At 33.8% G+C, this 25,053-nt stretch overlaps 3 protein-coding genes across 15 annotated transcripts; 1 reads left to right on the top strand and 2 right to left on the bottom strand.

Annotated features, from left to right (window-relative positions):
- Positions 1 to 5,886: 5,886 nt before the first annotated feature.
- LOC115696415 (uncharacterized) lies at positions 5,887 to 9,965 on the bottom strand. The gene is made up of 3 exons (XM_030623317.1): positions 9,735 to 9,965; positions 9,295 to 9,543; positions 5,887 to 9,189 (listed from the first exon to the last, which is right to left on the bottom strand). Exons 1-3 carry the CDS (start codon positions 9,963 to 9,965, stop codon positions 5,887 to 5,889), a joined length of 3,783 nt encoding a protein of 1,260 aa, XP_030479177.1.
- A 2,373-nt stretch (positions 9,966 to 12,338) lies between these two features.
- LOC115697797 (ultraviolet-B receptor UVR8) lies at positions 12,339 to 18,379 on the top strand. Of its 11 annotated transcripts, none has more exons than XM_030624925.2 (11): positions 12,340 to 12,772; positions 13,257 to 13,330; positions 13,424 to 13,511; positions 13,712 to 13,813; positions 13,972 to 14,205; positions 14,377 to 14,616; positions 14,755 to 14,798; positions 15,104 to 15,286; positions 15,725 to 15,815; positions 17,391 to 17,434; positions 17,732 to 18,379. In XM_030624925.2, the coding sequence occupies exons 1-11, from the start codon at positions 12,562 to 12,564 to the stop codon at positions 17,855 to 17,857; spliced, it is 1,437 nt and encodes a 478-aa protein (XP_030480785.1). In that variant the 5' UTR covers positions 12,340 to 12,561; the 3' UTR covers positions 17,858 to 18,379. The 11 variants fall into 11 exon arrangements, with proteins under 11 accessions (XP_060957814.1, XP_060957811.1, XP_060957812.1 ...); XM_061101827.1 differs by having other exon boundaries at positions 13,424 to 13,529; XM_061101826.1 differs by having other exon boundaries at positions 13,424 to 13,529; positions 13,712 to 13,843; positions 17,394 to 17,434.
- LOC115697795 (transcription factor bHLH155) lies at positions 17,507 to 24,112 on the bottom strand. 3 transcript variants are annotated; one of them, XM_030624921.2, is made up of 11 exons: positions 23,749 to 24,112; positions 22,892 to 23,429; positions 22,005 to 22,202; positions 21,513 to 21,606; positions 21,373 to 21,414; positions 21,204 to 21,260; positions 19,816 to 21,018; positions 19,457 to 19,558; positions 18,683 to 18,829; positions 18,474 to 18,599; positions 17,507 to 18,237 (listed from the first exon to the last, which is right to left on the bottom strand). In XM_030624921.2, the coding sequence occupies exons 2-11, from the start codon at positions 22,990 to 22,992 to the stop codon at positions 18,148 to 18,150; spliced, it is 2,160 nt and encodes a 719-aa protein (XP_030480781.1). In that variant the 5' UTR covers positions 22,993 to 23,429; positions 23,749 to 24,112; the 3' UTR covers positions 17,507 to 18,147. The 3 variants fall into 3 exon arrangements, with proteins under 3 accessions (XP_030480781.1, XP_060957807.1, XP_030480782.1); XM_061101824.1 differs by lacking the exon at positions 19,457 to 19,558 and having other exon boundaries at positions 23,749 to 24,004; XM_030624922.2 differs by lacking the exon at positions 22,005 to 22,202 and having other exon boundaries at positions 23,749 to 24,003.
- Positions 24,113 to 25,053: the final 941 nt, after the last annotated feature.

The raw sequence follows: 25,053 nt of genomic DNA, 5'->3' as shown, positions 1-25,053 counted from the left end.
GGCAAAAAAAACATATGTGGTCGTACACTTCAAAGGGACCCAACTCTAGTTACAATTTTGCCACTTTATTTCAACCACTTATTCTTCTTTTCAATAATACTATATTTTCCAATTCAAACCTATAAATGTCAAAACTATTTATTCAATAATTATAATTAATTACTAAATAAAATTGCCATTTATGTAATTTATTAATTAGATCATACAAAGTCTCTTAATTAACAAATTGACCCCAAAACCTCTTTTCTTCACAATTAAACCCTTACTTAGTGAAAATTCTTAAATAAGACATAGTCTAACTTTAGAATTATAATTGATTAACTAAAATCAATTAACTGAGTCTACAAGCAGTATTATCTCAACTAGTGAGGGGACCATGGGCCTATATAACCGAGCTTTCAATAAGTAAATCTAGAATTCACTAAGTAAATTCTCAACTTATTAATTCCTCATTGAACCACTATAGAACTTGGAATTGAATACACTCTCAGTTATATAGAACGCTCTATATGTACCATGATATAGATACGTTATGATTATCCATTGTTACAATTCTAATAGTCAAGGATCCTCTATAGATGATCTTCACTGAATAAGGACAAATTTATAGTTCTACCCTTCAATGTATTTTATCCTTAAAACACTTAGCTACCTATAAATGATACTTCAGTAAAGTAATATAATTACTGAAATGAGGCCTCAATCATTTATCTCTATTCAGCCAAGCTCGAAGGAGATAATCGTTTCACTTCTAAATACCTATAGAAGCTATAGATTCTATATCTATGATTAGCGCTCCCACTCAATTGTACTATCATGTTCTTAAAATGTACGTATCACCCAAACCAAAAAGTAGGCTTAACTAACAAATCAAATAACGCAAATAACACTATTGAGATTGAACCTAACCATGTCAGGATTAAAATCCGTAGACCTAAGATCAACCATTGATATTGATTTAGAAAGATATAACGGTAAGTTTAGGATATCTTATCTAAGATCAATATCGGTCACTTCCAATGTATACTCCATACATCCGATACTAGTAAACTTTGCCAATGTCCTGGAAAGGACATAACACTTATCCAAGGTGTAAGTATACCTATCGCTGATTATCATGCCAGTCTAAATCTAGTTAACTAACAAATCAGGGAATTCAACTTTTGAACATATAGTCATGATTATATTCTACTGTGCTGACAACACTATAATCATGAACAAATACACATGTTCTGGACTTAATAGAATTTATACATTAAACAATCATGAAATAAATCATGTGAACCATGCAACATAAAATGTAGTTTCTGATCTTTATTAATTAATAAATCTGACTATTTTGAAATGGGTTTTATCTAGGGCACAAAACCCAACAAAGATCTACATTGAATAGGGACAAATTTACTATTCTACCCTTCAAGTTTGTCTCTGACTTGATCTAAACAGAACCATAAGTGGGTATACTCTTTCCAGGTCTGAATATGTACACATGTGTTACCCTACTGAGTGTCATGTCACGTTGTGCAAAATTTGAGATAACATTTACCTTCTAAGTCTGCATGGAAAGCTCATGTTCATACGTGGACTTCTTTGGATTTCACATTTCTCAGATGGGTGACATGCATCTGTACCCACGTGCCATCCTGGACTTGATGTAACTTCTACCTAAAGTATGCATATCTTCCATTATCGCTTCAGTATCTCCAGCATTAAATGCTCGTCTTGGAAATCATTGTTGATCTATATTTTATCTTTTTTGTGAATTAGAGATTTTATCTAAATATTTTAATGGCTACGTTAATTTAACGTTGTTTATAAGTTGTTTTATAGTTGCTTCATCTTTTAATTTTTTTTATTGTTGTTGTTTCACCAAGTCATCCATTGAAGAGGCTTTTCAGGGAAAAATGTGAGATAATGATGATGATGTTGTAACTTTAAAGATTAATGTATTAGTGTTTGTTGTCTTTGTCTGGTTTCAAAGACTTGTTTTGTTATGTTTATATTTTTTTTCTAATGTATTTAGTCAGAAGAATTGTTCAACTTTAAATGGTTTATGTCTCTCACTTTTTTCTACTTCTAATTAGTTATTTTTTAGTTTTAAGTTAGTTATTATACAATTCTTATTCTAAGGTTCTAAAGCTTTTTTTTTTATTTTTTTTTAAAAACTAGATCATTAGGTTAGGTCTTACATTTATCAATCATATTTGAGTTTTAATTGGAATTGTTTTAGTTGCATGTTTATTAAGTTTTATAATAATTTTAAGTTGTTATATTGTTGTTTTAATGTTGTTCAGTACATGATATACTTGCAGTATTGTATAACTATTAATCGTATTTTTATTGTTACATTATTTTATTAATTTCGTCATTCTAATATTTTTAGGTGTGTGATAAGACCTCTGATGTTGTTGACAAGTTGAAGCTTCCAAAGAAAAATATTGTCAAGGTTTATAATTTACTTTTTTTGATTTGTCTTGTATGAAATGTTCTCTGATTGTTGTTAATTTATTTGAAGAAAAAAAATCATACTAGAAAGTTATTTTATAGTTTGTTTAATGTTGTTTTGATGTTGTTTTAACTAGCTGTATGACTTGATTTCTAGTGATGATGAACTTCAAAGTTGATCAGAATAGACTTGTTCATTTCTATTCCTTTGGTAGAATGAAGTGAGTTGCATGCATTCAAAGTGTACAAGAAAATATTTTAAAGTCTTTGAAGAAAGTTGAAGTTCATTTCTATTCCTTTGGTAGAATGAAATGAGTTGCATACATTGAAAGCGTACAAGAAAATATTTCAAAGTCTTTTAAGAAAGTTGAAGCTACTGTACATGAATTAATGATTGAGAAGTGTATTTAGTTTTGGTTGTATGCGCTGAAGAGCAATATTTTTTAAGAAACTTTACTTTTATAATTTTTTAAATATTTTTCTATTTAATTTCACATATATCTTGCATAGAATATTGAATATAATAATTTTTTTATTTGTTTATATTTTTTAGTACAATGAAAAAGTACTATTCACTATAAGAAATGTCACTTTTACCAGCACAGTTCGCTACTGCGCTGGTAAAAGTAATTTTTACCAGTGCATTTCGCAAACTGCGCTGGCAAAGAGGTCAGAGTTTTACCAACGCATATTTACAATGGCTAAAATCTAACTTTTACCAGCACATTTACGCGCTGGAAAAAGTCATTTTTGACAGCGCTTTGCATTTTATATTGACAAAAATTCTAATACCAACATTGATTTGCCAACCCCTTTTGCCAACACATCACAAGTAAATTCTATTTTACCACAGCAACACCAACTTTTGCCAGCACAAAAATGTCCTGGCAAAAGTGACATTTCTTGTAGTGATTATTGTATTTTTAATTTCTACCTCAAGTATTGATATAATTATATTTTCAAAAAAAAAAAAATAATAGTTAAGAGTAGCTTTTTAAAATTGTTAACACCCATTTACCAACGATATAAAAGCATAAAAACAATTGTATATATAATTTAGAAGATCTACAGATTTTAACTACTGAAACTCAACGTACAAACAACGTAAAAGCAACATACTCAAAAAGTAACAAAATCAAATAACGTATTTACAACTTTAAAACAACGGTAAAATAACGAATAATGTTATTACTAAATATAAGTAATTTTTCTTCATATTTACAATCTCTTCCTATAAATCCCTCCACTTTATTAAAAATAAATATAATGTGTGATCTCTTATTATTTTACATTTCTTAATGTAAGAGATAAGATACATTTTTATTTTGACATGTAAAATTCTATTTTTTTACTTGTTGAACAACTAGTGTAGTGTATACTAATTCATAACAAACTTTAAAACAACACGAAAATAACTTAATTTTATGTAATATTTTCATGTTGCAAAAACAACACAAAAATAACTTCACAATAATACGAAAATAATTTAATTATTCTTTTGTAAATATTGTGTAGTTTTTATTGCTTTCAGCCAAAACAATATCGATTGATGAACAAATAATTATAGCAAACAAACAAAACAACTCAAAATCAACTACTAATGTTGTTATTGCATCAGTATATATAAATTTTCTTCATATTTACAATATCTTCTTGTCACATTCAGTTATATTTGTGTTGTTATTGTATTGCCTGTACATTTAACTTTTAATTTTAGGAGGATGAAAAAACAGCGTAAATGAAACTTAAAAATAACGTAAACACAATATATTTTTGTATTAAAATTTTAACACACACACTCATTGTTCTTTTTATATTTCTCATAAATTCAATGTTGCAGTTTTCTTCCAGATTTTCGAAAATCATAAAAAAAAAATAGTAAAATATATGTAAATCAATCAAACAACAACAAATAATTAAGAAAAACACACTAAACAACATCAATTTTTTTATTCAAAAAAAATTAGATTTGTTTTTTTTAAAGAAAACCCAAAACGTCCGGGTATGAAAATTCTAGGAGATCTCCCTCAATCGTTGATATTCAATAGTTCCACTAGATCTTTTCCTCGATTGTTGATCCTTTCTCGTCGGCTTCATGGAGATCTCCCCACGGTGATCCTACTGCCATGACAGTATATCGAAGAAAAACTTCTTGCCGGTGTTCATGGAGATCAGCCCAAAGTTCTTAGTCAGTATTCATGGAGACCACAAAAAGCTTTTATAACTCTGGTGACTATTAATTTCAGATCTCCATCACTTGATTGTTTGGTGAAGTGTTGCCTACAATAGAGAGCAACTCACTTTATTTTATTCTGTCAAGAAGGAGAAGTTTTTTGGAAAAAAAGACTCCCGTATTTTTGAAGAAAAAAAACTTTAATTTTTTTAATTTAGTTTATTTTCTCTAATAGTAATAAAAATATAAAATTTAACTCTAATAAAGCTATATATGAAGAAATTCTTAAATTAAAAAACAAAAATAATTACAAAACACATTACACATTTTTATTTTCTACATTTTTAAAATTTACTAGTGGAGTCTCACGTGCTTCGCACGTGTAGCTCATTTAAGCACAATTATTTTAAAAAAATAATTAATATTTTATCTACAAAATTTATAACACTATCAAATTGTATACTCTAAAATATACATTATGGTGATAAAATTTTGTGAACTCTTCAATTTACAAACATATAGTACTTTTGTTAACTTTTGTTCTTTTTTATCATTTCAGAGTTCATATGTCGTTGTAAATTAATTACTTTTCTCATGAACATTGACCACTACTAAATTATGCCTCTTCTTAAAAAAATTAATTAAATATTTTTTTCTAATAATTAAAAAAATTCAACCTAAAATATATTATTGTTGATTCATATAAGAAATTTCCACCTTCAATTCTTATGTTTTGAGAATAGCAATTTAGTATGTAAAGAATATGAATATGATTGGTAAATATGAAAAAAATTAAATCTGATTTGTTTAAGTGAACTTAAGTTTTGAAAGAAAGAATTTTAAATATTTAATATTACTTTTTAAAATAATAGTTATTAGATATAATAGTATTATTTTTAAAATCTAATATTATTTCTAATACTAAAAGGAAAAATAGGCTTTTAAAAAAAATATTTATAAATCACAAAATATATATGTGTTATCAATTTAATTATATATACACATATATAATTCTCTTTTATTATATTATATGCTTATTAATATATAGGCATGGTTTCATTCAAAATATATATATAGGCATGGTTATATAAATAATAATTATTAGTAAAATTAGCTTAACAAATAAAGAGGCATTATTTATTTGAAAATATACTTATTGATAGCAACAAAAAAAAAACATAAGACAAAATAATCATTTTTTTTTTTTTTTTGAAAAAACTTGTGCTTTATTAAAAACAAGGAACAGTACAAGCAAATAAAGCTACAAGTTATATGGAAGGTAAAGAACCATTCCAAATTAACTCGTTATCTAATCCAAGACCAAACTTAGCTAATTTGTGAGCAAGAACATTGTTTTCCCTAGGAACATAGGAAATAGCTAGTCTTGGACTGAAGGATAACAAGTTCTGAATATTAGACAAAACATCATCCAAAACACTATTATTCCGGTTACAAGAAGAAAGCTTATCTACAATTGATTTACAGTCTGTTAGCAAGACATCTACAGGGAGAGAAATCATTTGAGCCCATTGAATTGCCTGAAAAATAGCCTTAGCTTCAGCCACAGCAGGAGGAACCAATCCAGAGAAGGGAGCAGAAAAACCAGCTTTAACTGCATTATCAGCATCTAAGACCACCACTCCAATACTATGCTTTCGATTGACTGAATCTATGGCTGCATCTGTAAAAATTCTAAACCTTGTAGAGGGAGGTATCTGTGTAGGCTGAGCCGAATTGGATGCAAATTGAGAACCTGTAACATGTTGTTGCTGTGCATCCAAAAACTTAAAAAAATAATTAAGACTCCAATCATACACTTCTTTTGGAGGCAAAGTGTACTGATTATATACAATATTGTTCCTTTGATTCCATAAAGCCCATATAAAACAAAATAAAATACCAACATCATTTTTATCCAGCGTGTTAAAAAGACCAAGAAAAAATTCAGCAATATCCAAAGTTTTAAAAGTATGAAAATAATTAGCAAACCTGGAATGTCGCCAAGCTTTCCTGGCCCTGGAGCAATCTAGCAAAGCATGTTGAATAGTCTCATTTTCCATCTTACAAATAGGACATAATGGAGAATCAATTACACATTTTTTAAACAAAGAAAAAGCAACCGGGATTGCATTGGATAACAAACGCCAGATAAAGAGCTTGACCTTAGGAGGAGCAGGAGAAGACCAGACTCTTTTCCAAAACTTTTTAGAATCAGAAAAAGAAGAAGAAGAAGGGAGATCTTGATTAGAAAAGGCCAAATGATAGGCAGACTTTATAGTAAAACACCCAGAGCTCTCTTTTTCCCAAATTTGCTTGTCATGACCATAATGGCCAGAAATAGGGACAGCAAGGATGTCTTTGACCATGGACTCATCAAAGCAAGATTGTAATTTTCCCACATCCCAGGTGCCCGAGTCAGAGATAAAAAAAGAGAGTAAGTGGGAAGAAAGGGGAGGGTTATTTGAAGTAAAAAACTTAAACTTATTGTTTGGGAGCCAGTGATCACCCAGTGTTTTAATCCCAGACCCATTACCCACTTTCCAAATTAGCCCAGATGCCATCAGGTCCCTACCCCATAAAATGCTTCGCCAAGAAAACGAAGGACTGTGACCAGGGACAGCCTCAAGTATAGAAGATTGAGGAAAATATCTTGCTTTAAGAATCAAACTCAGTAAAGAGTTGGGGTTTTGGAAAATACGCCAAGCTTGTTTTGCAAGCATAGCTTGGTTAAAATGCACAAGGGACCTAAAACCCAAACCACCCCTGAATTTGGACTGACACAGAGACTTCCAAGATTTCCAGTGAACTTTCCTAGCTTCCCCAGAAGAACCCCACCAGAATCTAGCCATCGCAGCCTCAATTCCTTTACAGATTTTAACAGGAATCCTAAAACAGGCCATAGCATAAGCTGGGAAAGCTTGGATAACAGCCCTCAAGAGAACTTCTTTTCCTGCCCTAGAGAAACATTTAGAAGACCAACTTCTGAGAACAGAAGCAACTTTATCACTCAAAAAAGTAAAAGAATGGTATTTAGAGCGAGAGAGACACTGAGGAAGACCTAAATATTTGCAGCCAAAAGGGCGATCCTCAAGATTAAAAGTTTGGAAAAATAAAGCGCGAATATTAGGATCAGTATTAGGGGAGAAAAGAATAGAGGACTTAGAGAAATTAATAGCTTTCCCAGAAGCCTTAGAGTAAATATTAAACACATCCTGAAGCGCCAGACAAGAATTCCTATCAGCAGTACAAAATAAGAGACTGTCATCCGCAAAAAATAAATGAGAAATAGCAGGGGCATGACGAGAGATAGCAATACCATTAAGAATATGAGCTTCCTGCCGATTTCTAAAAAGAGATGATAAACCTTCAGCACAAAGGATGAAGAGGTAGGGGGACAAAGGATCCCCCTGTCTTAGACCTCTCGAGGGTTTAAGGGAACCATAAACTGCACCATTAAGGATAAAAGAGAGATTGGTGGTGGAAATACATTTCATAATTAAACTAACAAAACTGGGAGGGAAATTAAAATGGAACATAAGACTTTCCAAAAAAGGCCATTCAACACGGTCAAAAGCTTTAGCCATGTCGAGCTTAAGGGCAGCCCAGCCACGCTTACCATTTTTTCTATTATTGATTGTATGAACTATTTCTTGGGCAATAAGAATATTATCAAAAATAATACGCCCAGAAACTAAAGCACTTTGGAAAGGGGAGATTATTTTATCTAGTACTAATTTAAGCCGATTAGCGAGGACTTTAGAAATGACTTTATACATAGTAGTACAAAGACTTATAGGTCGAAAATCTTTTAGAGAATTAGCATGCTGCTTTTTAGGAATTAAAACTACAAGAGTAGTATTAATATCAGAAAAATCAATTCCCTTATTTAAGCAATCTAAAGTCGCATTAACAAAACTAGCTCCTAACGTATTCCAATTTTTTTGATAGAAAAAAGCATTTAATCCATCCAAACCAGGAGCTCTATCCCCAGAGAGACTAAAGACAGCTTTCTTCACTTCTTGAGCAGTATACGGGCTAGCCAAATATTCAACATCAGACTCATCTAAAGGGGGCCCTAAACAGTCAAGGATTTGACTAGTTGCCTCAGCATCACAACCCTCAGAACTGAAAAGAGTAGTGAAAAAAGAGGAAACTATACTAAACATAGCCTCAGGGTTATTAGTACTATTGCCAAGATCATCCTTTAAATATTTAATAGTATTATTCTTTTTCCTATGAGAAGCAAACCTATGGAAAAACTTTGTATTTTTATCCCCAGCTCTAAGCCAATTAACCCTAGATCGTTGCTTCCAATAGACCTCTTCTTTGTAAAGAAGAGCATCCAGTTGGGACTGTAAATTCTGGATTCTCAGAGCAGATTCACTACTATAAGAAGTAGAAGCTTGAAGCCTAGCAATTTCCTTTTGAGTATCCTGAATTCTAGAATGAAACATGACCATATTGGACTTATTCCAAGACTTAAGAGCTGAAATACAACCTTCTTGGCAGAAAAGGAACTCATTAAAAGCATTTGGACAAGAAGAGACTCTGGAAGAATTAGTCCAAGAGTCCTAGACAGTGGAATAAAAAGCAGGACTTTGGAGCCAGATATTTTCAAATTGAAACCGCTTCCTAAATGAGTGAGTTCTAGACACATTCGGTTCAGTAAGACAAACCTTAAGAGGACGATGATCCGATCCATAAAATGGTAAATGGTACAAAGTAGCATTAGGAAAAAGATTCTTCCAAGACTCAGATTCTAAAGCCCAATCAAGTCGTTCATGCACAGACCGTTTATGCCAAGTATACTTATCCCCCTCAAAAGAGAGAGTAGAAAGACAGTACTTATCAAGAAAGTGAGAAAAATTTTCCATATCACTATAATTATAATAGCTACTCCCTATTTTATCATCAAATGACAAAAACTATTGAAATCACCCATTATAAGCCAAGGAAGATTAGGAGCATTAGAGAAAGTTTTTTCCAAAAGATTCCAAGTAAAGGGACGATTAGAAGCAACAGGAGAACCGTAATAACCAGTAAAATGAAACATTTCATTATCATTAAAACTTATATTACAATCTATATGGTTACTAGAGTAAGATAAAATATTTACATAAACAGTAGCTTTCCACAAAAGGAGAAGTCCACCACCAAAATATTTCCTAAGGACTTCAAAACCATTATCAAAACCTAAAGCTACTCTAACACGATCCACAGCCATAATAGGCAATCGGGTTTCCATCAAAAAGACAACATCAGGGCACTGATCTTTGACAAGCAGGGAGAGCCTCCGGAATGCACGTGTACTCCCCAAACCACGTGCATTCCAACTTAACACGCTCATTTTTCTGGGCGGGTGTGCACAGTAACACCCGCCTGTTCCAAATTGTCAGCAGCAAGAGAAGACTCATCTTCTCTATCACCAGCACGAGCGCGTTTCAGTTGGGACCTTACAGAGCCTCCAACCACAACACTATGTGGCTGGAAAGAAGGTCTCTTCACTCCAGAGGCAGAAGCTAACCCCTTCCCACGAACAGCAGGATCAGGAATACTTGGGGAAGAGCTAACTCCCATAACAAAGTCACCACCAGAAGATGAAATCTCAGAACAAGAGATCGGATTATTAAGGCCAGTGGGGGAAGCATGCATGGGATCAGTTGACTTGTCAGCTACAATTAAGGAATCAGTGGAATAAGATATAAAAGCTGAAGGCCTCAAAGATATGTCAAAGTTAGGCCTAGTGGGTTGTGAGGAAGCAACAGGGAAGTTGGGGTTTGATGGGGTTGGCATCATAAGCACTCCAGTAGAGGTAGGAGAGGCAAAAGGTCTAGTAAAATGATCATTTAGGCTGAGGAAGGAAGGGAAATTGATAGTCTGAGCAGAAAAATGCTCTGGAGGCATATTGAGGTTGACTGGTTGGTAGTTCACCATAGTGATGGCAGGGGGATGGGGATATTGGAAAGGTTGTGTTTTGTCAGTGATCTTTTCTTTGCCCCTAAGAAGGATGTTATAAGGACACAAAGGTTCAGTTAGAAGCTCATCACACCTCTGTAAAAAAGCCACACAGAATTTTTTTTTGTGATCCAATTTCCCACAGAAAAAACAGAAATCAGGCAGGCGCTCATACTTGAAATCAATCCACTTAACAAACTCACGCCCCATCCTAATTAACTTAATGTTCATACCCCTCCTAATAGGCAAATTAACATCCATGAGAACTCTCAAACGCAAATAGGGACCAGTACCCTCTTTGATAGTGTCCTTATCCACCTCAATAAGATCACCAATCTCCATTGCTATAAACCTAGCAAGGTCATAAGACTTACACATGAAAGGAATACCATAAACTTGGATCCAAAAAGGGACATAGTGGAGATTGTCAGGAGTAAGGGGGAAGGAACTATCAGGAGCAGCAAAGATAGTAAGAGATTGGGCAAAATGCCACGATTGACCCTCTAAAATTCTACCCTTGTCCCCTTCACAGCCAAAGGAGACCATAAACATGCCATCGACATGCTCAGACACGGTAACAGGAAAACGGCACTGCGATGACCAGATACCCGATAGAGTTTTCATTAGAGAAGGTCGATTATAAGGACGTATTGTATGCAATTTAAGAAGAAGACTAATGGGAGTTGGTTCAGAATTGGAAGAACCAGTATCATAAGTAAAGACAGTGGATTCTTCAGGAGGGAGAACAAGGGCATTTGAAACATTGTTTAAAAACTCATCCATAACGACACAAGAAGAAAACACAAAAGTAAAAACAAGAATAAACCAGATGAGAGGATGGAGATGAAGAAAAAGATACCTGGGCTTGGAGATATATATGAAGAACCAAAAGCCACGGAGAATACACCTGAGAACCGCCCTAGTCACGTCCGAAGTCGCATCCATAGCAGCCATATTAATGAGGGGAACCTGAAGGACATTGGGAACACAGGCACCCGCCTCCAATTTACGATAATCAAGGGGGTTTTTCTGATTATAGATACGGGAAATCAAGAGTAAATGGCGAGAAGACAAAAGGGAATGATGGGAAAAATTAATTAGGGGAGACAGAGGGAAGTGTTTTGAGCAATTAATGCTATGATCAGAGTTAATGAGATGGGAAATAAACTCATAATAACCCCTAGAGCATTTATTACATAGGGGAGATGAGAGAGTAGGCCAAAGAGGAGAAACGCAAAAGGTCAAATCACCACTGTACCAGTTAGGGTGGACGAGATCCTCAGTTTGAGGAACCAGACTCAAGGGGAACATGAAGATGGATGACATACCTCCTAGAAGGCTCCAGAGAGCACCGGCTTTAGCTTAAAATAATTATTTTCACAAATATTCACAAAAGATAAGTAAATAGTGTACATGTTTCAATTGTTTAGTTAAATTTTTTTATAATTGAATATATAGTAAAGACTAATTATATAATTCAATTAGTGAAAGTCCAAAAAATTATTCTCATAGGTTATAGAAAAACATATAATTAGGAAACACATTTTTATTATTTTAAAAGTGTGTCCTAATTAAATGAAAGGTGGCAAGCAATAGGACAGCCTTGATTACGGGGAAGTAATGCACTTCTTTTTTCCCGAAAGTTCTAGCTCACTCGTGACTTCACAAAAACAATCCTTCTGTGCGGTCAACATGTCGCCACGTGTCACTATCCAACGTGGCATCTGATGTGGCATCCGTTATATGCCTGCAATTGATTCGGCTCGGCCCCATTTTTGTTCGTCCAAAGTATTCTCTTTAGTAAAAAACCAACAAAAACATTTTTTTTTTTAATTTTTTTAATTATTATTTTCTAGAGAGAAAAAGAAGATAGAGATCCGAGCTTCTTCTTCGTTTCAAAGCTTTGATTTTCAGTCTTTGGAGTTTAGAGAGAGTGAGAAGAACAATAAGCTTCTGGTGCTGCTGCGAATTCGAGGTCAGAACGAGAGATGAATGGTAATGAAGTAGATGGAGGAGAAGAAGTCGTAAAAATGGAGGAATGTAAGGAAGATATTATGGTGTATATGTGGGGTTATCTACCCGGAGCTTCGCCGGAGAAATCTCCGATACTATCTCCGGTACCGGTCCGGTTACCTGGAAATGGAGATTCTTGGAAAGACGTTTGTGGTGGAGGTTGTGGATTTGCCATGGCTATCTCTGGTTGAGTCTTTATCTCTATTCTAATTTCTGCAATTTTTTATTTTTATTTTTATAAAAATGGTTAATTAGGTATGAGTAACTTTTTATTTATTTTTTCCTTGAATCTCGACAAACTTTAATGAGCAGTGATAAAAAGTTATTTGGATCTAATCCAAGCAAAATATAAAGGTAAAAGTATATGTTCATAAGACCAATGAAATTTAGAATAAATGGTATATAAAAAGTTCATAATAAAATCTAGATTTAAGTTCTGAATTGTTTCTAACATATAATATGACCTCTGTTTGGGTAGAGTAAAAGTTCTATGCTTTTTGTATCTTACAAATAAAATTTCATCAGCTACTTCTTTCATTATGCTGGTCATGTAGTTTTCTGACTTATGAGGATTCACTGCGCTTTTATGTTCTGTTGCTCTTTCAAAATAATGCCGGTATGATGGTGATTGACATAGGTTTTTATTAACTGTGATTGTATGTGGATTTAGTGAATGGGAAACTTATAACGTGGGGTTCTGTGGAGGACGAAACCCAAATCTATCTGACTTCAGGGAAGCATTCGGTAACTTAGAGACCCTTTAATTTGTCAGGTTTTTGATAAGTATAAAGTGTGGGAATTGATTTTGGATATTTTATGTGCTTCGCTTTTGTTAAGGAAACTCCAGAACCCTTTCCCCTGCCAACTGAGGCTTCGGTAGTTAAGGCGGCTGCTGCTGGCTGGGCCCATTGCGTTTCAGTTACAGGTAATCTTTGGTTTTTAAGTTAGTAGTATTTTTTTGGTTGCATGCTTTGCATACGAGCAGCAGTTCATTTGTATTTTATTTGAAAATTTGGACAATGTATAGATGGCACAGTGCTATTTTTGTAATGGCTAGATCTATTTATTGCCTTCTAACATTTTTTACCCATTCCATGTAAATAATGGTTTCATCTCAATTTTCAGAGACAGGTGAAGTATTCACATGGGGCTGGAAAGAATGCATTCCATCTGGGAAAATTATCTGTGATTTGGCTACTGTAGGATGTTTGCAGAAGGATACAGTAGGTAAACAAAGCTCAATAATACCAGAACAAGGTAGATTTCCCCTTCATTTTGTTTTTGTTTTTTATGTTTTTCTGAAACATTAATTGTTTTAGAGAGTCATTCATGAATGCCAGCTAGTTGTAGGAGACAAATATGTTTGAGACTTTAATGTCTTACAGGTAACTTAAGGTCTCAAGGCTCTAGTTTGACAGCTGGAGCAGGTTCTCATGAGAATAAAAAGGCTGGAGAAGAAGTTGTGAAGAAAAGAAAAATTACGCAAGCGAAACAAGAATCTGAAAACTTGATGTCTAGTGAAGAGTTCTTCGCTGTTTCACCCAGTATTGTAACACTGGGTGCTGGAATAAGGATAATCACAGTTGCTGCTGGTGGCAGGCACACTTTAGCGTTGTCAGGTAATCCACAATGTCACGGCTCATGGGTCAGCAGAGGCCGTATTTCAGGATAGTTGCGTCTTCTTTGTGGTCTCCCCATATAGTTTTGTAGGTTGCATGAAGTACGAAGCTTTGGAAGATTTTTGATGTAGGGGGAGACATGATGAATCATAATATTAATAAAAGTTTCAGATATGGGACAGGTGTGGGGTTGGGGCTATGGAGGCGAAGGACAGCTAGGCTTGGGTTCTCGGGTAAAGATGGTGTCTACCCCTCATCTCATACCTTGCATTGACCCAACTCTTCCTGGGAAAGATAGATCTTCAGCATTTTCACAAGATAGCAAGATTTTTTCAGCCCAATCTTCTAAAGTTCCCGGAAGTTTTATCAAGGCAATTGCTTGTGGAGGTCGGCACAGTGCTGTAATAACTGGTAGGTTCTTCATGGCTTGCTTTGAGTGGAAATAGCTGGAAGAACTAGATGGAGACTGCTATCTGTTTTATTGGATGGCTTTTTGTATTTTAGGTATGTATATTTTTTTTTTCCATTAACAAAAACTCTAATTTGCAGATGCTGGGGCATTGCTCACTTTTGGCTGGGGCCTGTACGGACAGGTAAATCTCCTTGGATTTAGTCATAGAATGTGATTTTATTGCCTGCATTGGATGAAAAGCTTTTCCCTTTTTTTGGTACCCTAATAAAATCCATGGCCGGGAACATGACTTATCCAAATTCTAGATAGTGTACGCATCTTAGAAACTCAACTCACTGGACAGTTATTTCCAGCATAGCATCACACTTAATGCATGGAGACATGGGTATTTGGGCCAGTTAAATACCTATAATTGAATTTTATTTCATATGCATGAGTACTTTTTGTTAGTTATTTCTTATTTTATGATTGGCATCTTCGATTCAGTGTGGTCAAGGTGGTACATATGATCAGTTAAGGCCAACATATGTGAATTCGTTATCAACTGTTCGAGTTGAAAAGGTAGCTGCGGGACTATGGCATACTCTCTGTGTATCTGATGAGGGTCTGGTATATGCTTTTGGGGGTAATCAGTTTGGACAGTTGGGAACTGGCACCGACCAAATTGAGGTATTTACAGTAACTTGTTCCATGCCATTTTCCTCTTTGATAACATTCTAGGGTAATTCAATTATGAAGCTGCTAGATGATTGCCTATTTAGTTGTGCACCATATATATTCAACAAAAGCTAATGAAGAGAAAATAAAAAAAAATTTAAAAAAAAAAGAAAAGAAAAGACCTTTGATTTTTATTATAGAGAACGAGATATGTATCGTAATTGATTTCTGTCAAAAACAGTTTGTCAATGACAATTAACAAACCCAAAAAAATAGTATTTCTTTTGAAAGAGACTCTGCTGGTTTCAATTTTGTTTAATTATTAAATGTTCAGTGCTTAAAATTTGGCTTGGCGTCTCTTTCTTGTCTAAACTTTTATTGTCAAATATAGTTCGGAATTGTAGAAACTGACCATAGAGTTTTTTTAACATTCACTTTCACTTTCTCAAGACTGTACCCAAGCTTTTGGATTCTTCATGCTTGGAAGGGAAGAATGCTAAAATGGTATCATGTGGAGCTCGTCACAGTATCATAAGCACAGGTAAGCATTTGGTAGATGAATCTGTGCTTTCCTTTGATATTGTGGTTCAGTTAAATATCACTTGATGACTTTAGTGGATGTAAATACTAAATAGCTTTATGTTTTCAAAATAGCTCAATCTCTTGAAAGTTTAGGGGCTTATTTAAGTTCCTTCAATTATTATGCTTTTTAGATATTAGGGAAATTTGAAGATCTTTGCTTGGACTTCATTATAAAACTATCCCCTACATGTGAAACATTTGAATAATATGGTTGAAAGTTTGTCTTGGACTAAAATAAGCCTTCTTTGACTATTCTTATCCTCAGTCAAACTAAACCTTAGATCCCCTACACCTGCAAATCTAAAACTCCTTAAAAAAAAACACACAAATATTCAAGTATCCTATCTTAAAATGCAAAATTAAGAAACATAGGCTCATGAAAACCCAACATTTTACGTGCTTCTTCAAAGGGGGAAAAAAACCATGTATAAGTAATTCCAGATTTCATGTACTATTGATAAATATGGCCTTAAAGTAATGACAACACACATTTTGAGTAGTTTTAGTCTTAATTATGTGTTACTTTTGTACAATTATTTTGATGGTTTTGACCCATGGAAATACACATTTGACCTAAGAAGGTAGCTCAAATGATCAAGCATGTGGTTTGCTCCTGCAAGTTATGAGGTTCGAGTCCATTTAGGGTTACCTAAATAGAAATTGTTATAGTTTTCTGGTCCTGGTTTTAAAAGTATAATATGTATTTTGATGGTTTTTGGTTCTGTTTTCACATTACAATTTGTTGCTAATTTGATGGATGTTTATTGCCAAATGAGTTTCCATGCTCAGTGTGTAAGTGATCTTTTTTTTTTTTTCCCATAACATTTAAATAGCAGTTCTATTAATGTTTTAGGTACAACTATGCTAATTATCGAAAGTTGTTGGATTGATCATACACTAAGAACATCGAAACCAATTTAGCATCAAATCACCATCGAACTAATCATCAAACATCTATTATATTTGCATTGAAATTTTGCACATAATAAGGAATTCAATAACAATTGGCAAGAGTAACACAAAAATAGGAAGAAAACTGGACCAAATGTTTATTGTTGTACTTTGAAGCTATACTCGTCAATGCATTAGTTCCAGAGGTATAACTCGTGAATTTTCCCTTAAAGTACAATTTGGCATTTTAATGGGTTTGCTAAATTTTGCGTTCTTAGTTATGCTATTTGAATTTTTTTGTTACTTTGTGTGGGAGATTTCAGGTTATAGCTTGAGAGAGGACAAGAATAATATAATAGGGATATTTTAGTCCAAAACAAACTTTCCCCTTGAAACAAAGATCTTCAAATTTCCCAAATAAAAAGTCAATATTGTATTCAGAAAAAAGGCATGGGTCAAATCTAGCTGGGAATAATAAGCTAGGGTAATATTAGGGACACTTTTAATTCACACACAAAATGTACACTATGATTTTTGCCGTTGATATCAATTGTTTAATATTTGGATATGGAACTCCCACTTTCAATTGTTTAAATCCAAGCAACTTTTCTTAATGTTGACCTTATTGCTATGGTGGTTGCAGAAGACGGTGAGTTATTTAGCTGGGGGTGGAACAAATATGGCCAAGTATGACCCTTTAACTATTCTCTCCCACCTTTGTTGAATGAAAACATTAAAAATGAGTCCACAAAAAGAAAATTGCAAATAGTCCTACATTTTATTACCCATTTTGGCACACCAAATCTTTAAAAAGGCTCAAATAAAGTTCTAAGAAGCAGTTTACTCAATCTAACATTAAGTTTTTACATATTGAAATATATCCAAGAGAGACCAAACTATTCCTCTTTAGATCTCTAATTTTACCAAGTTTCTAATAAGAGTTTGATCCCTTCTAAAAATCTATGTCATTCTATTTGGATGTAGCTTGGCTTGGGGGATTCAGTTGACCGGGGTACCCCATCGCAAGTTACAAGAATCTCCGGTGTTGTGCCGATAAACATTGCATGTGGTTGGTGGCACACCTTGATGCTGGCTGAAACACCCAACTGAGCTACAGTTGATGATGCTAAAGAGAAAAAAACACATGACATAACGTGACAGTTTTGCTAGAAATAGAAGACACATTACTCAGATTGGTTTGTCAGATTCTCTCCCTCTCTCGCACACTTTTAGTCCTGTGTAACACCAACATTGTACATACTATTATTCTTCTCAGGAAAGCTTAGTTTTTTTCTCTCATTCAAACGACACACTGGAAATGATCTGATTTGTACACTAAGCTTATAAAAAGTACAGCTAAAGATTTAGCCTCTCCTTTTGCCGTGTCTTATGATGATGGATCAAATCTTGTTGGAGATGCGATTTCTTGCATGCTGTAGAAGATGCAACAAAGGTAAAAATACCTCCATTCTGTGAAAACCCTTGGTAGCCTGGATTAAATTCCAATGAAACAGAAATTTTAGAAAATTGTAATTTTAGTAAGCTTTTTAACTTGATTGTACTATTATTATTAGTTTTATTAAAGTTAAGAACAGTGATAATGATAATTAAGTTCTCAGTGTTGTTTGTGAAGTTGGAGTTGGATTGCATTCTCCCTATTTCTTCTACATTTTCTGAAAAATCAACGATTTAAACAGAGAAAAAATATGTAGTAGTAAAATTTTACCTCAACAACAAAATGAGCGTACGAGTCACCTGAGTGATTTTCCATCACACCTTTCAAGATAGTCAAATCTAATCGCTTGATAAGTTGAGTGATCTCCAGAAAAAGGCCGTGGTCATCACAAGGAACCTGCAATTGAAATAAGTTAATAAATTTTAATGGAAGCTGTTTCGTTGAAAAACCAAAATGAAGAAAATTCTAGCTGTCAAAACCTCAATAAGCATTTGCCCTTGCTTTTCCAGATCTTTCACGACTATGGGACAAGCTCGGAGCTCGTTTCCTAATTCAAAACCCCAGCTTGTGCCATTTTGGGTGCTCTCAGTTTTATTGTATAATTTACTGTTATTGTCTCTGGTCACCTGTAAAATAAGTATTCGATTTAGCTGAGAAAAATAATCGAAATAATAGGATTCAACTACCTTATCAATTGATTAATTTATATCCCAACAAAGCAACAAGCACTGTCATCGAATTTTATAATATTTAAGATTTTAACAATACTAGATTTTATGTACGCACAAAGAGTGGCTCCCATAAGAAAATTACTTCTAATTCTACATGTAAAACTTATTATTTTATTTTAACCTCCGTAAATGTAATCTTCTTTTAATAATATCTCATCAGTATTATTTTCTATTTTGCTTTCAGTCTAATTTTACTTTTGCATTTGTCCCAATTACAAATAATTCTGTCTGTTCGATCATTGTAATTTGTATCCAAAAGAGATTTGAACCTCAGGCCGCAAACGACATGTCTAGATATTCATTTAGAGCATCTTTCAAGGCCTAACTATTTTTTTATTATAAAACAGAAGACATTAACTCGACGAATCTAAAACCCAGGTCGAGTCGATAGAGAACTATTATTAGATCTTGTTAGAAGCTTCTGATGTTACATGTTTAGGGACTCAAAACGTTTTGGTTGATACTAGACCTGACTTCTTTATAAAATTTTATACAACTCTGAAGTTTTTATTGTTGCTATACCTCTTGTTGTGGAAAGCTCTTTAATTTCTCTGCTTGGTCGGCCACGTTTCTTAGATGCAGCATATGCTTTACGGTACGATCTAAAAGGCCATCAATGCTACACTGAACTCGCCATAAAATACCAAATATAGTTGTGTCAGTGAAGAGAAAGGAATGGAACTACATTTTAAAATGTAGCAAGAACATTGTTATTGGACACCGATGTTGCCCAACACCTTCCATAAGTGTCACCCTACGATTGGTTAATGATATTCTTAATTAAACCAATAGCGGTATGACAGAAAGGAGGGTGCTAGGCACCAGTAGTACCTTTTAGCAATTCTCGCATAGCAACTACTGAAGCAAAAAAGAAACCCCACCTTAGCACCATTTGGGACGAGTTCCCGCAGTTCCTTGACTCGATCCTGGATCAGCTGTCTATCCCTTGGCCTTTGCTTTTGGATGTTGCCACTTCTACCGCGGGTACTTTTTAAATTAGACAGCTTTCTTCCCTTACCAGATTGAACACGAACTTGATCTTTCTGACCTTCATCGGTCAATGAGCTGGTCATGCCATCGAGAGAAGTTGAACTATCGACTTTGGCAAGAAACACAGGTGTGGTAAGATTCTGTTGCACAGAAAGATTGCTCATCCGAGAATCTACTTTTGATCTTACTTGTGGCTGAAGAAAAGGAGAGGACTGTCTTGTTGTGCATGAGCGTACACTGTCAGATGCACTAGATAAAGCATCATCTGAGAAGGTACATAGGTTGGTTACCACAGCTTCTGACATTTGCCCTGCATCAGTTCCTCTGGTAAACCATGATGGTTCAACGATGTCCATGAGATCTTTATTGTAGAGCAAACTTGAGTTATTGATGAATGGATCCTCACTAAATTCAGATGAGTTCCAAAATTGCTCATGAGTTCTTTTACGACTAGTTGACGGAAGTGAACTATTTAGTCCATAGTCTTCAGAAAATCTGAAGAAACTGTTCATTTCTTCGCAAGTGCCATTATAAATATGATTGTCTCCAAATAATTGTGCTGCCATGGCTCCATCATAGACTGAATTAAGTTCGCTCAAGGATTTTCCGAAGAGCTCCACATTGTCACCACTAGATAAAGAATAAGCTAGTAGTTCTTCTTCTATACAGGACGATCCAAACATCTTAGTGTCTATGATATCCAAATTGTTTGTATTGATAGTTTGACTAGGAAAAGTTGACGCATAGGGAAAATGGATTCCATCTTCACTTGTAGTTTCAATAAAATCCGTCACACCTTTTCCCATAATAGGCAGATGCTGAACAGTATGCAGGGGGCCATACTCATTTGAAGCAGACAAACTGTATTTCTTCATTCTCATATCGTCGAAATTGTCCACTTTCTCAGTTTTCAGTTGGCTAATGATAAGACCTGTACTCTCTCTTATGTTCTCCATTTGGCCAGAGAATTGTGATAATGATGAATGGTCCTGAGTATTCTGTGTTAACGTAAAAGGCCAACTCTCATCCATCATGGTATGAAAAGCATCATATCTGTCTCTGATTAAACCAACTGCTGCCATCTCTTCAGCAACCTGAAATGTTGAAGAAAATGGATGCCAGACGTAAGTAGAATGAAATGTCAAGAACCAATGGATGCCACCATCATGACTGCCAAAATGCGTACTTGTCAACTGTTTAATTTTTATGAGATGCACAAAGACAACAAAACAAACCACCACCATGGTGGTATCAGTCTAAGTTACAACAAAACACACACCGTTTCCAATGAGCCAAGTTGCAACACCCCATCAGGGACAGGTACAAGCAAGACTGTCTGCATCACAAAAAAAAATAATATTTGAGTAAATAAGTATACATGTCTACTTTGAATAATTATACAAAACTTATTAAAGAGCCACAGACATGATCTACTACAATCACTTTACCTTGACACCCAATGAAATCTGGAGAAGCCATTCCTCTGTCCACTGTCAATTGAAAGAATTGCATTTATTAGATACAAATTTCAGTACTTGAAGAACCAACTTTAACAGTTTGTAGTTAACTATCATGATTAGATTCTTACTTCAGGAACCAACTTGCTGTAGACATATCCGGTGGATAAATCGTTGAGGAAAACCCAAGCATGGTTCCCTGTGTAAGCCACCTCACCAACCAACCTGATAATTATTTAAAAGTTCATGGTCAGCCACTTCTTATAGTTCGAAGAAATATAAGAATCTAATTAGCTGACTCACTGTTTAACAGTATAGCTGCAGATTACTGATGGCCAACCATTATTTTACAAAATCATGGTGGCGTGAGGCGATTAAGGAGTCTAAAGGAAGTTGCCTTTAAGATCAAATCCTTGAGGCTCCATCCTCATACCTCCCATAAAAAATATCTACAGATCAGATCAAAAAACTACTTTTTCTCATTTTCCCATAAAAAGTATCTACATATCAGAGAGTTATGTTTTTTCACATTTTTTATTGGTGAAAACATTATCTAAACAAATCCTAAAATTTCCTGGGAATAAGGTTAAGGTATGTGAAAAGCCAAAGATTAAAAGCTCTACCCTTCGCCTAAAGCATACTGAAGACACGATAAATTAGCCACTGCAAGTTCGATTGGACATCCCCTGGATCCAATATCACGCATGGTTATTTCAAAGCCTGAAAATGATAATGCCTCTGTTCCATTGAAATAACTGTCATCTGACTTCCTTTCTGCTGGTTTTGTAATATCACAATACCCATCCTCCCAAGTCAAAATCCTAAAGATTAAAACATAATTATACAGAAAGCTTAAAATTTAATTCAATGGTTGAGAAAAGGGGAAACAATTCATGCTAAACTAATTTATGTCAACCAATATTTCTTTTTCCAAAAAAAAAAAAACATCAGTATGCTTAAGATTGTTTGAAAATGCTAAGTAGCTAATACCAGTTAAGAGAACTTGGTCATCTCATGAGAACGGTACTAACAAAATTTAGATTATTATTTAATTAGGAAAAATAAAAAAAAAAAGGAGAGGGACACAATAAAAAAAAAGTTGATATTATTCTCAGGTAACTGTGATGAAATAGTGATAAAGTACTACATCATATGACACTGTTCAGCACAAAACTAAGAAAAGTGAACTATGTCTCTTAAAGCAACGCCTAAGGCAACTTTCACAATTCAGCAAGAGATTTTTATGTTCTTTCAAATTGAAAAAACCAGTGTACCTGATCATGCAGCTTAACACAAAATAAAAATGTTTAGGTGAATGGTGAAAAATAACCAATAATATTCTATATTGCTTGTTACACGATCACACCAAGTTGTACACATTAACGAAATCGATTATTGGTCAAGATTTTAGAAGTTGAACAGTGTATAAGAAGTACAATCAATTTCTATAAGCACAATCAAAACATGCATGAATAAATAAATAGCAGCATAGTATTAAATAAAAACTCACAGAGGAACATGGTGATTGAGTTTCCAGAAAACAGCATATTTCCAGTGGGAATGATCACAAAGGCTCATCAGAAACTGCCTCAAAGTTTGATGAGTCCCCATTCGCTAACTTTTGAGGTCACAAACTCACAAATTCGTAGTTATTAACAAAATTCAAAGCCCAAATTGCAAACACAAAACCTTCTCTAACTGCCCCTATATGAGCCTCTCCCAGCTTGTTTGATCCTTAGTCCTGCTCTCCGTTTAATCGGTGGCCCCTTAGAACAAAGCAACAAAAACATCATGGTTGAAACCTCTCTCCTTAGTCTACTATGAGTACACTGCTCAACCTAACAAGTCTTTGTAATATGTTCAAAAGAGCTATCAAATGCCACGAGCTTCATATCCTGGACCAAATGAAGTAAAATTTCCATCAACTTTCTAGGAACAGCAACTCAGAATAATCAGACTATACTTTCCTTTATCCCCGCGAAACGATGATTCTCCTTGAAAATGCAAATTCAAATCACAAAGCTCCCACAACTTTCGAAATCTCGTAGCTGCTTCGATAAAAAAAAAACAACATAAAACAAACCAAAACTTAGCTTACTCGCACGTAAAAATCAGTCAACGAAGAAAAATCAAAGGAAGCTTAATTTTCATTTTCTCGGCAACCAAACAGAAACTCTAAAAATATACATTTAGAACAATCAAAATTCAACAGTAAAGTAAGCTCCAAACTATCCACACCTTTTTTGCTAAAACACAAACACACATACAAAAACAAACTAATAACAATATCTGATTTTCTCGGCAACCAAACAGAAAACCTACAGTCAAAAAGTCAATAACAAGCTTTAGAAAAAGCTCCACACATACCTTCACTGAAAGAAGAAAACACTTGGTTTTTATGAACACTGCTCCTCGTGATCGAATTCGTTGGCCTCCATCTCCGAGCTGCGGAGAAATGAGAAAATCAGTTCGGTTGAGATGAGAGGGAGTGAGTAGTGAGAGAAATGTGGCCTTTTTCGCTCTCCAAAGTCCAAAATAAGCGCACAAAACGGCTTTTCTCTGAGAACCATCCACTTTCTATATATATATATATATACACACACCCGCCCTCACCCTTTCATACGACCAATTTATTACTATTACTTTTTTAATTAAATAAACAATAAATATTTATAGTTAGCAGCGAGTAATGCCTTTCCACATTCCATTCTTCTTCGGAATCCAAAATCCTACAAAGTCAGATTTCATAACTCCCGTATATGCACTACGATTCCGGTCCCACCACTAATTTTATATTTTTAACCTTTTTCATAAAACAATTATAATTTTTTGACAAAAAATTTTTATTTTATTTTACTTTTTTAGGTGCCCAAAAAATCTTCCTCTTAAAATATATAATTAAATCTTAAATAAAAATTAAAAAGAGATGTGTTCTAAAACTTTAGTCATACTAATCTCTCTTTTCTTTCTTTTTTTATGTGTGTAATGATGTTTCAAAATGCCTAATACTAAAATCAAAATAATAAACTGTTTTCAAGAAATTAAAATATTAAATATTTAAACTAAATGTATAAATCCATGTGACATCACATAATTTTCTTCTCTAAATAAATAGGATTTATTTTTTGAATTATGATTATTGTAGAGTTTGGACTGTTAAATTTTTATTTGAGCTTACATTAATTTTTAGTGGAAATTGCATTGTATATTCATTTTACTTTATTTGATTTTATTTTTACCTTCATTTTCATATTCTTAAAAATATACCTACTTTTATGAACGATGTCCTATTATATCCTTTAAATTAATATAATATTATATTATTTAATATAATAAATAATATGTAGATTTAATATAATAATATGTTATTATGTGAATAATATATATTAAGTGTTTCGTAAATAAATTGTGTAACATATGATTCATTTAACCTAAAATTATAACTTACACTTTGTAACATGGAGAGGAGTTACAAAGTTAATTGCTTTTGTAACTTCTTTTGGTTAATCATATTTTTGTGTAATAAAAGATATGTTACACAAAATTGATGATGGGATTCAAATATTATGAAATATAATTGTTACAATTATATAATGCTCATTATATGAGAGAAATGAGATGGCGTGTTTGAATTCTAAGTGTGATCACCAAAACACTATATTAAGGAGTCTA

The sequence above is a fragment of the Cannabis sativa genome, chromosome 7, assembly GCF_029168945.1.
Source record: "Cannabis sativa cultivar Pink pepper isolate KNU-18-1 chromosome 7, ASM2916894v1, whole genome shotgun sequence".
Taxonomy (NCBI): Eukaryota; Viridiplantae; Streptophyta; class Magnoliopsida; order Rosales; family Cannabaceae; genus Cannabis; species Cannabis sativa.
The sequence above is the reverse complement of the archived record's forward strand: the minus strand, read 5'-3'. Positions and strand labels throughout refer to the sequence as shown.